This window comes from Ochotona curzoniae, unplaced genomic scaffold (genome assembly GCF_017591425.1).
Source record: "Ochotona curzoniae isolate NIBS_2020 unplaced genomic scaffold, NIBS_Ocur_1.0 contig_2927, whole genome shotgun sequence".
NCBI lineage: Eukaryota > Metazoa > Chordata > Mammalia > Lagomorpha > Ochotonidae > Ochotona > Ochotona curzoniae.
The window spans coordinates 3,621,644-3,634,899 of NW_024465654.1; the positions used below are offsets into that span (position 1 = coordinate 3,621,644).

The 13,256-nt window shown below is 46.9% G+C and overlaps 1 protein-coding gene and 2 pseudogenes across 1 annotated transcript; 2 read left to right on the forward strand and 1 right to left on the reverse strand.

The window, feature by feature from the left end:
- Positions 1 to 295: 295 nt before the first annotated feature.
- On the forward strand, positions 296 to 9,005 carry APOBEC1 (apolipoprotein B mRNA editing enzyme catalytic subunit 1). The gene is made up of 5 exons (XM_040978854.1): positions 296 to 326; positions 3,260 to 3,287; positions 5,450 to 5,844; positions 6,939 to 7,057; positions 8,414 to 9,005. Exons 1-5 carry the CDS (start codon positions 311 to 313, stop codon positions 8,450 to 8,452), a joined length of 597 nt encoding a protein of 198 aa, XP_040834788.1. The 5' UTR covers positions 296 to 310; the 3' UTR covers positions 8,453 to 9,005.
- Positions 1,640 to 2,359, reverse strand: LOC121155530 (annotated as a pseudogene).
- LOC121155541 lies at positions 8,748 to 12,876 on the forward strand (annotated as a pseudogene).
- Positions 12,877 to 13,256: the final 380 nt, after the last annotated feature.

The window sequence follows — 13,256 nt, forward strand, 5'->3', positions numbered from 1 at the left end:
TGATGTCACCATAGACAGGATTTGGAACTTGGCATTCCCAGGGATCTACTGTACAGGCTTCCTGTTGCTGATACCATCAGCCTGTGATCGCCACTGATGGAGATCGCACACTTTCCTTGAGTTCTGCTAGCTGTCTGCACGGCTCGGATACCCGCTTCTGTTGCCTGATAGTCAGGAATGAGTCAGTCTCGTTCCTTAGCCTCGTGGAAGCAGTTGATAAGGGCCACACCCAAGAAACAAAGTCCAGGCGCCTGCTGGGAGATGCCAGCACGACTGCAGCTCCCGAGGAAGGAGCCCGGAGACGCACGGCATGGCTTCAGAGAGAGGTAAACTCGACCTGCTGCATGGTTTGGTGTTCTAGAACAGTGTCTGTGTGTGTCTGTGCGTGTGCCCTGCTTACGCTTGGGCCTTTGGGCATTTCCCAACTTTCCTATCACTAATCAGCATTAATGATAATATCATTAAACAAACTGTATGACGATGGCAAAGGATTCATATTTGTAAATAATGTTGACTACCTGAGTGCTTATCATACCAAAATAAGTAAAGGCACAGCAGCTAAAATTGAAGTGGTTGCACAGGAACAGTGTGCTAATTGGTAATTCATCTGAACAGGATTAATTGACTGGGTATTGTAAAGTTATTTAGTGTTAGAAAAATGAATGAGAGAAAGGGGAATGCTTGAAGCCATGGAAGGAAGTGACTTTAGTTAAGGTGGAGTTTGAACTGATCCTAAAGGAAGGGTAGAATTTATGTTCATCAAGAGGAGCAGGCAATGGAGGGCTCCTTTCCCTGAGGCCCTATGTATTACAAACCTTCATAAAATCACGCAGCTGGGGCTCAGTGCTGGGATCCTCTGTAGCATCAGTTTGTGTGCCGACTGCCTCACTTCCCATCCAGCTCCCTGCCTGTGGCCTGGGAAAGCAGCTGAAGACTATCCAAAGCCTTGGGCACCGTGCGCTTTTATGGGAGACCCAGAAGAAGCTCCTGGCTCCTGGCTTTAAGATCAACTCAGTTCTGGCCTTTACAGCCATTTTGGGAATAACCAACAGATGAAGGATCTTCCTCTCTGTCTCTCCTCTTTGTAAATTTGCCTTTCTAGTAAGAAAAAACCTTAAAAAAAAAGAAAAGCCACACAGGTATAGGTGCACACCACTTTAGGAGTGTGTGTTTAGTTATTCTGGGAGGTTCGTAAGAGTTAATTTGCATTTCCCTCTCAAACACCTCTTTTTACCATTCAAACATTTATTAAGCAGCAAAGGATACAAAGGTGATTTACAGTTAAAGAGATTGGCCATATGCACATGTAATAGAAAGCAATGTGCAAAGTTCACTGAGTGAGTGATCATTGCTCTGCCGTTGTCCACGCCCACAATGATGGACGTATGACTGTGTATAGGGGAACACGGTGAGGGGCAGGGAATTGGGGAGGGGATGAGGGAAATGTCACGATCTATGGAGCTGTATCATAACATGATGATGATGATAATAATAAAACCGGCAGCTGCTTCCAGCCTAGAAGGGGCAGCTCATGAAAGGGGGCTGGGCTGGGAAGAGAAGGCTTGGGAGTGCATTGCTGACGCTGCTCAGAAGCCACCATATTTGTTTCTCCTTTCCTCTCCCAATCTTTGGGCTTAATTTACCAGGGGTGCCCAGGACTGTTCAATTCGCTTTTTTTAGACTTGCATGTATTTTCTTTTGCTTTAATGTCTTCTACAGAACTGGGTCCTTCTGGTGTCTTTGGAGTTTTTTTCTGTTTTTTTTTTTTTGTATTTCAATGATTCTTGCCCTTTTGATCTTGGTGTCGATGGTTTGGAGTTTTCTCCATTCTGGTTTGATTTCTGCGCATCCTTGGCTGGCGTAGCTCGTACAGATGTCTTCACTGGAGTTTTTTCTTCATCTTCCTCATCAGCAAGCTTTATTTTTTTTCTGGGGCACCTGGCTGCCACTGTTAGGAGCACATCGCTTTCCAGACATGGTTAGTAACTTCACATCCTCCTCCTCTTCCTCCACAGCTGCTAAGTGTTGTCCACTAACGTGCACAGGTTCCAACCACACTTCAGTCTCAGGACCACAGGTGTTGTTATGTCAAAGCCCCCAGGGAAACTGTTGGCTGTGCAGACGTCTTCAAGGCTGCCAGTGTGGCTTGAATTGAACTGCCCTCATCACGCCTGCCTCTGCTTTACCAATGTGCAGCTCGTCCCTGGCACCGGCATCCGAGCTGACCATTCTCAAACAGGACCGGTGCTCATCTGCATCACTGTCCACTTCACAGCGATGATCTTTGTCAGCCTTTAGTTCCCAACCGAGGAGATAGCCCTGGGTCCTCGGGGGGGCTCATGTCCATCGAATCTTCCATGGGAAGTGGGATGAACTTGGGTGGGAGAGAAGGCAGACAGAGAGAGGACGCCCACTGCTGCAAAGAACAGCCGCACAGGATGGAATCACGCCAGGGAAATGCCTCTTTTTCAAAAATAGATCTTTAAAAAATATATGAAAGGTAGAACTAAAGATGGATCTTCACTTCCCTCACTGGCACATTGGCCAGAGCTGGGCCAGGCCGAAGCCAGATGCCGGGTACTCCGTCTGGGTCTCCCAAGGAGGCCAAGGACTTGGCCCACTTCGTGTTGCTTTTCCAGGTGCATTGGCAGAGAGCTGGATTGGAAGTGGGCAGCTGGAACCTGAGCTGGCGCTCATAGAGCAGACCAGGGTACCAGGAAGCAGCGTTACCCACTGTGCCACAACACCCGTCACCTCAAATACTTTTCTAAAAAAGATTTATTTATTTTTATTGGAAAGTCATATATACAGAGAGGAGGAGAGACAGAGAGGAAGATCTTCTATCCATTGATTCACTCCCCAAGTAACCGCAATGACTAGTGCTTTTGGGTCTTCCATGTGGGTGCAGGGTCCCAAGGCTTTGGGCCGTCCTCCACTGCTTTCCCAGGCCACAGGCAGGGAGCTGGAAGGGAAGTGGAGCAGCTGGATTACTCCCATAGGAGATCCTGGTGCAAACAAGGCGAGAGTTTTAGCCACTAGGCTGCTGTGCCAGGCGAGGAATTGAATCTCTTTAAAAAAAAGTTTTAGCATAGTTTTGCTTTATTGCAACAAACTAATCAAATACAATTAACATGAGATAACTTTCTAACTTTAGAAAGTTTTCTATTGTGATTGCAGGGTTGAAGCTATTGAATACCTTTTTTTAAAAAAATACACTTGTATTTGGGTGTTATTTGACATGTCACGTTTTGGTCAACAGGTCCTTCACACGGCGATGAAACACTGAGGTAAGCAGGGCACGCCAGCAGTTCCAACAGAATCCGTCCGGAATCGATGGGGATTTAGAGGCTGCAGGATGAAAGTCTGTGGTGTGGCTTCTTTTTTTTGGTTTCTCATTCCTTCTTACTTTTGCCTATTCCAATTTCATTCTCTTTTACTATTTCCTGTGTGTTCGCTGTTGCATCCTTTGGTTAAGCGCTAACTTGACTCAGATCTTGTCCGTTTCTTGTCCCGTTAAGTCATGTATTTTTTATAGCGTTGAGTGAGAAGTCCAGGGAACTGTTTAGTTACTCCAATTTCATCTTCCTCTGTTGTGCTATCTGGGCATTTTCCAGGCTTCCTAGCGCCAGAAGATCCTGTCAAGAAACGTATTATCACATGAGGGGTGGCAGGGCTGGTCTGAATCATATCTGAGTAATACCCACGAACACGAGTGGAGATCTAGAGGTAATTAACCTGTGCCTTCTCTATAGTCTAGAGGAACCCTTGAGAACATCTTGAGTTTCCCTGAAGTCGTGCTTTCAGACATGCAGAATTAAGTACAATGAGGCCTTTGAGAACAATTTTTAAAAAGATTTACTTATTTTTATTGGAAAGGCAGAATACAGAGAGGAGGAGAGACAGAGAGGAAGATCTTCCATCCGATGATTCACTCCCAAAGTAGCTGCAATGGCTGGAGCTGAGTCAATCTGAAGCCAGGAGCCTTGAGCCTCTTTCGGGTCTCCCACGCGGGTTTATGGTCCCAAGGCTTTGGGCCATCCTGCACAACTTCCCAGGCCACAAGCAGGCAGCTGGATGAGAAGCAGGGCTTCTGGAATTAGAACTGGCTCCCATATGGGATCCCAGTGCTTTCAAGGCGAGGGCTTTAGCTGCTAGGCTAATGTGCCAGGCTCTGATTTTTCAATCTTTTTGTTATTTGTTTATGAGAAAGAGAAATACAGACAGCCCCCTCTGCTGGCTCACTCCCCATACATGCCCACAAAGGCTGGCGTTGAGCCTGCTAAAGCCAGGAGTTAGAAACTGAATCCAGATCTTGTAGGTGAGTGACAGAGACGCAACTGCTTGAGCCATGAGCTGCTGCCTCCCAAGTTTGCATTGGCAGGAAGCTGGAGGCAGGAGCCAGAGCTTGGGCCCAACCCAAACAATCTAATCAGGGAAGTGAGCACCTTTCACTTTTGCTTTAGTTTTAACGTACTTATGGATTGATTTTGGAAGGCAGAGTTTCACAAAGAGAGAGGAACAGACAGAGAAATAGTGAGTGATCTCACCTGCTGGTTCTTGACCCATTTGGCCACAACAGCTAGTGCCAGCCAAGGCCGAATCCGGAAGCTGCAAGCTGCTTCTAGGTCTGTGTGTGGGTGCCAGTGGCCATCTTCTACTGCTTCCCGTTTCATTAGCAGGAAGCAGCAGAATAGGCGCAGTCGGGATTATAACCTGGTGCCCACATGGGAAATGGTGTCACAGGCCGCAGCTTAACCCAACGCAGTCCCACAATGGACCTTCCACACGGGGGCCTCTTAAACACTAGGTCAATTGCCTGCTCCTGTTTTTTCAGACTTTAACTTCAGCAGCTTGTAGCAAATTTAAGCTTCAACACTTGAGAAAATGCACTGAAGATGCAAAAAGCTAAAGAGCTTGGCTCCTCCATAGATGAGTTATAAAATAAAAAGATGAGACACAAAGCGAGAGTGTAGTCACCAGAGAGCATGAGTGAGAAATAAAACCTTCAACACATGTAAAAGGAATGATCCTTTGGGTCTGTGGGCGCCGGTTCTAATCCTGGCAGCCCCACTTCCGATCAGCTCCCTGCTTGTTGCCTGGGGAAGCAGCTGAGGATGGCCCAAGGCCTTGGGACGCTGCACCCACCTGGGAGACCTGAAAGAGGCTCAGGGCTCCTGACTTCAGATTGACTCAGCTCCAGCCACTACAGCCACCTGGGGAGTGAATCATCAGATGGATGATCTTCCTCCCTGTCTCTCCTCCTCTCTGTTTATCTGACTGTCCAATAAAAATAGATCTTTAAAGAAAAGAAAAAAAGAAAGCGATCATTTACATAGACCTCCCCTAAGAAGTCATGTGTCCGAGGTGACTCAGAGCAGAGGGAAACGGGACACGATGTCTCAGCTCCTTCTAGAAGGCAAAGCCGCATGAGGATACTCATACATTACAGGAGGAGAATCGAACCCTGGGACTTTGTGGAAACCTTTAATCCCAGAGCCCTCCGTAAAGAGACCTACCTACTCTATGAAATCCGGTGGACAAGCAGCAAGATCTGGCGAAACTCCAACAGAAACACCACCCACCACGCAGAGGTTAATTTTATAGAGAAGCACACTTCTGAAGGACGCATCCGCCCACGCACCAGCTGCTGCATCACCTGGTTCTTGTCCTGGAGTCCCTGCTGGGAATGTGCCAGGGTCATTAAGGAATTTCTAAGTCAACACCCAAGGGTGACACTGGTTATTTATGCAGCCCGGCTCTTTTATCACATGGATCCCCAGAACCGGCAAGGACTCAGAGATCTGGTCGCCAGTGGTGTCACAATCAAGATCATGGGCATGGCAGGTAATGTCAACAATGAGGTCATGGTCATGTGCTTCCTGGTGAGGAGACGGCGTATGGTGGCCTGGAAATCTCAGAAATGGAAGTCCAAAGTAGGAAGGAATGTCCCCCAAACACAGCTTATTTCTCCCCTCCTTTTGTAAGGATTTATTTTGTTATTTTAAAAATTTATTTGGAAGTCTGAATGACAGAGAAGAGACATAAACATAAAGAAGGATTTTCCCGTCTGTTGGCCGATTCCTGAGATGGCTGCACTAGCCAAGTCTGAGCAAAGCAGCATGGGCTCAAGTGCTTGTTCTGCTTTCCCAGCTGCATTAACAATGGCTTGTGTTAATGGAACAGCTGGGTCTTGATGAAAGCTTATATCTTATCATGATGTTGCAGGGATGGCTTAACTTGCTGGCACTCATTGCTTGTCCCTTCTTTCTCCATTCTTACTGCCAGAGCTCTCGGCCATGTTCACAGGCACTAAATGTGTCTGTTTAGGGAGTCTAGTTCATCTTTCCCAACAAAAAGATCAAAGCCATTACATAGCGTTTATGAAAGGACATGAAAAGTTTTGTGAGGGGATGTGCTGGGGAGTGGGAGTTGAGTGTGGCTCCTCTGCTTGCAACCAGCCCTTGTTAATGCATCCTGCGAGCAGAGGGTGCTGCTCAGGTGCTCAGATCCTTGCCATCCCGAGGGAGACCTGGATGGAGTGCCAGGTTGCTGGCTGTGGCCTGGCCCAACCCTGACCGTTCTAGGCATTTGGGGAGGGAATCAGCAGACGGAAGAGAATTTGTTGTTCTGTTTCTGTGTTGCTTTGCCTTTCAAGTAAATGAAAATAAAAGAATAAACTGTTAAAAAAAAAAAGTTTTGTGGAACAATGGAATTACAGGATAATTTCAGTTTTTTTGTATAAAATTGAAACTTATGCATAACTTTTCTCCAGAAAGCTTCAATGAAGACCCTTCTAGTGTCTAGATTTCAAATTGATTTGCACCCAAATACGTTTATTTTATAGTCCATGATGCTTTTGACATATCGTTGTACTTTAAAGTCTATTCCAGTAATTGATCATTGTTTTTGCTGAATGAACAAAAATTCTTTTTCCTTAGAGTACCGTTACTGCTGGGAGCAATTTGTCAACTACCCACCAGGGGAAGAAGGTTTCTGGCCAAGGTACACACCTGGCCCCATGATGATGTGTGCCCTGGAACTACTGTGCATAATTGAAGTAAGTTCTCTAGAGGACAGACGTCTGATGTAAAAGCAAGTGTGCTTCTTCAAACTTCTCATCATCTCTTTGCTACTTACTTTGAGATTTAGCTATTTCACTAATTCATTCTTCTTAAGATAACATGAATAGGGCCCGGCGCGGTGGCGCAAGTGGTTAAGTCCTCGCCTTGCACGCCCGGGATCCCATATGGGCGCTGGTTCTAATCCCGGCGGCCCCGCTTCCCTTCCAGCTCCCTGCCTGTGGCCTGGGAAGGCAGTCGAGGACGGCCCAAAGCTTTGGGAACCTGCACCCGTGTGGGAGACCCGGAAGAGGCTCCTGGCTTCGGATTGGCTTAGTATCGGCCTGTTGCGCTCACTTGGGGAGTGAATCATCGGACGGAGGATCTTCCTCTCTGTCTCTCCTCTCTGTATATCCGCCTTTCCAATAAAAAAATAATAAAAATAAATCTTTAAAAAAAAAAGATAACATGAATAACAGATGAGTAAGTGGAGAGCAAGTGCTCTAAGATACATTTGGACCCATGTAAATTCTACTTTTCATTATTGTTACTGTGCCACCTACTGGCCTTGCAGAGTTTAAATGGTTCTTCTTTCCCGTATTGGTCTATTTCATCTAAATAAAGACAATGTAGATGTCTCCTTTGGATGCCTCTTGACATTGGTCTTCCAGTTCACATATTTATTTAATATATTTTAAAAATGATCTACTTACATGTTGAAAGGAAGATTTTAATGGGAGTGGATGGAAGTTGGAAAAAGTGAGAGAAAATGTTCCACTCACTGGTTCATTCCCCAATTGGCTGTAATGTAAGGGACAGAGCAGGTTGAAGCTGGGAGCCTGGAATGTCACCCAGGTCTCCCACATGGGTGCAGGAGCCCAGGGACTTAGGCCATTTTCTGCTGGGCCAGACTGAATCAGGAGTCTGGAATTCCCTCTGGGTCTCCCATGTGAGTGCAGGCTAAGGACTCGGGCCATCTCTCACTGCTTTCCCAGGCTCATGAGCAGGGAGCAGGATCAGAACCAGAATGGCCATAACTGAGCTGGTGCCCCTATGGGATGCTGGCATCGCAGGAGGGCGCTAGCCTCCTGCACCACAAAGCCGGCCTTGTGGCACAGCCAGTTAAACAGGCATTCTACATGAGTGACAGCTGGAATCTTCACTGCTCCGTCTGATCCACTTGGAGCAGAGCTGGGACTGCAGCCCAAGGATTGCAGTATGAGATGTGGCATGTCACAATCCTTGAACTAAAGGCCGGCTGAAATGACATTTCAAAGCGTTCATTGCAATAAGTTGGTTTTAATATAGTCATTGTAAGGATTAAGTATAATTTTGTGCGTTTTTTTTTTTTCTAGAATCTCCCACCCTGTTTAAAGGTTTCAAAGAGTCATTAAAATCAGCTTGCATTTTTCAACCTTACTCTTCAAAACTGCCATTACCAAAGGATTCCACCTGACTTCCTTTTAGCTCTAGGACTGATACGGCCTTTTGTGGTTTGGAGATGAATAGAATGATTCTTTCTGTTCACACTATTTCAAGAACAAACCACTCATTGCCAAGTGCATGTTCTTAAGAATCTAGAAATTGGAGTTGCTGGGATCAGTTGGTCCAAGTCTTCCGAGCACCTCCAATGGAAGGACAGTCACCAAGGATTTGGCAACAAGGCCCAAAAGGTCGTTGTCCAAGACAATGAATGTTGACATGGACAGAGTTGATGTTGAAAATCGGATGGAACTGAGGGAAAGTCATGGCCTATTAATCAAGTGTCACAAGTTCTACATACACTCGAAGATCTCTCTGCAAGAGCAGATGCAGTTAAGGAAGAAAATCTGAAGATCAAAATCAAAAAACCATGTTCTTCTTGGACAACAGATAGAAGACCTCATGTCAGATTCTAGTATATTTCAAGTAACGGAAACAAACAGAAAGAGAAATAAAGGGATTAATTTAGCCCACTTCCTCTCCTGGCATGAACAACATCCTTGCCTGATTAGCACACGCCATTCTGGTTCTTACTGTTGGGAGCTACAACCCAGCCATGCCTGGCATCTCTGCAGACCAGCTCTCATAGGGCTCAGTGGGTACAGAGACCCAGCCCAGCCTGTCCTACACCCACCCTGGCTCTTGTGAGCACCAACAGGCACTGGAAGATAGCCCAGGCTAGCATACCCCAGACTTATTGCACACCATGCCGAGGGATATCGCAGTCATGTGCAGCCCTGTTTGTTGCCTCCATTACAGCTCTCACTCACTAGTAGGAACCACAGCCCAGCTAACACATCCCCTTAGCCACCTGACCAAATCTGCTCCCAGCCACACATCTTGTGCATGCCAGTTATTTCTCTGACCCTGCTTGGCATAATCCATCACCTGGCTTGGTCTTTGCCATCAGATGCTGAAGCCTGGCCTGACCTGACCCACTCTTAATCCCAACTCTCACCTAGTCTTTCCCAGCTTATCCCCATCCCCCATCCCTGGCTTTCATTCCAATCAGCAGGTGTGATAGCCTAGCCTACACATGCCAGTGTGTTATTTTTGGTCTGGTGCTTCCTATCTGCCCTCCCATTGCCACTACACACCCAATGACAAGTACAGCAGCTCTGCCCAGCATGACTAACACCATGCCTACTTGCATACTCATCAGTAGGAGCTATGGCCCACCAGGGCCACTCCCAGACCAAGTTCCCCCACCAGGCCAGCTCCCAGACCCAGATCTCACGCATGCCAGTGGGTACTAGGCCCTTACCTATAGAGCCTGCCCCATTTGTTTTGATCTTTGTGTGTGCTGGTGGATGTTACAGCCTGGCCCTCCATATACCTTCTTCTTGGGTGCTCCTGTGGGTGCTACAACCTGGTCCAGCCCAGCCTGTTCCCAATCCCAGTGCCCATGAGTGTTGATGTGTTTGATTGTTCTTGCCTTAGCGCAGCCCATCAGCACTTCCAGTCTCAAGGAAACCAGCTGGAATGGCAGTCCCACAGGGTGAACCTACCTATGCCCCTCAGAACCTCCTCCCAGACCCTGTTTTGTGCATGCTGGTTAGTGTCATGAGCCAGCTACATGTGGTTTATCCCTGTCCCAACACACTCACCAGCAGGTACTGTGGTTGAACCCAGGCGAGCAGGCTCCCCAGTCATGGCTTTCGTGTGTGGTGGTAGATGGTGGTTGATACCAATAAATCCAGCTCAGGTCTCTCATGTGGGAAGATGTATTGATTTGGCCCTGAAAGATCCTTTGGTTTCCATCCTCCAAACCACATAGTGTCATCCCTCTTAAATGGCTACTGAAGGTGCGGTAGCCAGGTTGGTGGCAGAAGTCACTCCTCATCTGTCATGCTCTCCCCTCTCACACATCTCCAGACCCGCTTCACTGAGCAATCCACAGTCCTCCATGCTCATGAGTGTGGAAATCCCCTAGCCTAGCTCTCAGTGGTGTGTCCTGCCCCTTTAGGCTCCTTCTTACCTGCCAGCTCAGGTGTGGTCCCCAGATCCCATTTGCCGGCAGGCCAGCATCTGACCCCCCAGATATTTTTTAAAAAATAAGAAGAATTAAAAACTAAAATAAGAATAAATGTGTAGCTATGTTTGCACACTGGTATAGTCAACACTATTTGTCAGGAGCCAGGTCCAGAAGGCCTGCCTGTTGGTAGATGCTCTTGTAGCAGTGAAACACTTGGCTAGGAGCAATGCAACCTAGGCAGGTGCCTGCAGCTGGGGCCTTATTTATCCTTTGACAATAAAAATTATAAAGACTTCTTTATTTTTATTTGAAATGTAATTTTTTATAGGGGAAGAGAGAGAGAAGGTGAGATCCTTCACCCATTGGTTCACTCCTCAAAAGGCCACAATGGCTGGAACTGGACCAAAGGCACGAGTCAGGAGTTTTATTATTTTTTTAGAATTTATTTACTTTTATTGGAAAGGCAGATCAGATTTCCAAGAGAAGGAGAGACAGAGAGAGAGACTTTTTATTCGCTGGTTTACTCCCCAAATTCTGCAATGGTTAGAGCTGAGCCAATTGAAGCCAAGAGCCTGGAGCTTCTTCCAGGTCTCCCAAGTGGGTGCAGGATCCCAATGCTTTAGGCTGTCCTTTCCAGGGCACAAGCAGGAAGCTGGATGGGAAGTTGGGCAATCAGGATGTGAACTAGCACCCGTATGGAATCCTTTGCACTGGCAATGTGAGCATTTAGTTGGTGAGCCTTTGCCCCAGGGCCCAGGAGCTTCTTTAAAGTTTCACATGTGGGCATTAGGGACCCAAACACCAAGACCATCTTTTGATGGTTTTTCCGGGAACATTAGTAGGGAAGTGGATTGGAAGTGGATCAGCTGGAACTACCATATGTGATGTGAGTGCTTCAGACAGGGGTCTAATCTGTCATACCACAATGCCAGTCCTTGTATTAGCTGTTTCTCTTCCTCCTCACAAATATGTCACAAGCTGTGATTATGGCTGCCCTTCAACCTATTCCTGGCTCTGCAGCTATATTCACTCTTCTGAAACTCAAATGTTTTTTCCTGCAGGGTTTACTTGTCTATTTATGAGAGTTCCTCTTCCCCTGCTATATTCTTTAAAGGCCTGGAGCTGGGCCAGGCTGAAGGCAGGATTCAGGAGCTTCACCTGGGTCTCCCAGGTGGATGATACGGGTCCATGCACTCGGCTTTTCTTCATTGCTTTCCCAGTCACATTAGCAGAGAACTGGATTAAAAGTGGAGTGGCTGGGATTTGAACCGGTGCACCAGTATGGGATGATACAGCTGGCACAATGCTGGGAGATTATTCACATGCTGTAAAACGTGCCATTTTCAAGTGTACAATTCAGTGCTTTGTAAAGTAGTGTTTACAAAATATGAAACCACTGGGCGTGGTAGTCTAGTGACTAATGTGCTTGCCTTGCATGTGTCAGGATCCCATGTGGGCATTGGCTCCTGACCCAGGTGCCTCACTTCCCTTCCAGCTCCCTGCCTGTAGCTTGGGAAAGCAATCAAAATGGCCCAGAGCCTTGGGATACTGCACCCATGTGGGAGACCTGGAAGATGCTTCTGGTTCCTGGCTTTCAGATTGGCTTAGCTTTGGCTATTGCTACCACTTGGGGAGTGAATCAGCAAATGGAATATCTTTCTCTCTGTCTCTCCTTCTCTCTGTAAATCTGACTTTCCAATAAAAACAAGTACATCTTAAAAACCACCACAACAACAATAAAACAAAATATGAAACTAACTCCAACATCTAATTCCAGAACATTTCATCACCCTAAAAATAACCCCCCTTAGCCCCATTCCATATCTCTTTGCACTACTGTCCCCTCCTCAGTCTCTGGATCTGGGACTTGAACCCATGACCACATAAGATGCTGGCATTAGAAGCAGCTGTTTAACACATTTTGTTCTATAATGCCAGCCTGTGTGTATACACATTTTTCAGAATTCATACATGTCCAGGCCCAGGACACTGACGTAAAGCAAGCAGTTACATTGAGCAGTTCACTACCTTTGACCTCCTTAACAAATAATGTCTTGGTAGTCTACAGATCTCAATGCTCCAAGCTTTCTTAAACCAAAGAGAAGATGGCATGCAATACTCCTACAATTCTAGTGACGTAAAACCCCAAATTGCACAGTGCCTTAACTACTGGCACATGTGCCTCTTGTGAGTACAGCTCATGGAGCTTCCTGCTTCTGTGTGGGACCAGTTACCGTAAGGTGCATAATGCAAGATGGGGGGACTTGCAGTTCTGGAAGTCAGCAGGACCAAATGGGCCTCAGTGATGCAATGTCAAGGTGTCGTCAGGGGAGTGCTCTTTCTGTGTGTCCTAGGGCGTAGCCCACTTCCTCGCATTGGTCACCTTCTAAGGCCCTTCTTCCTCGAGTCATGGGCTCTTCGGAGCCAGCAAGCATACTGCCTCGTCTCAGTCTCAAATCGGAAGTGCATGTTGAGCCTTATGAATGTAAGGCTGGAACGTGATCCAAAGTTCAGGCAACAGAGGATCAGTGGCAGAAGGGAAGCAGAGCACTTACTTCTTTCAAGGAAGAGTAAAAAAAAGTGGAGGAGTACTTGGGCATTTCCTTATCTGAGGCTTCTAGGAGGAAGAGAGAGCACAAAGCATCTGTGTGGCGACTCCCTGACTCACAGTTCCAGGCACAGTGCCGCTCCCATGTCAAACAGGGTTTGGGGGCAAAGAGCAAAATGAGCGGAAGTAAGTG

What these genes read in the sequence shown, in the direction of transcription:
- APOBEC1 (XM_040978854.1), top strand. An exon ending in CACGGCGATGAAACACTGAG is followed by an intron (nt 3,288 to 5,449) that starts GTAAGCAGGGCA and finishes CATACATTACAG; the next exon opens with GAGGAGAATCGAACCCTGGG. An exon ending in CAAGATCATGGGCATGGCAG is followed by an intron (nt 5,845 to 6,938) that starts GTAATGTCAACA and finishes CTTTTTCCTTAG; the next exon opens with AGTACCGTTACTGCTGGGAG.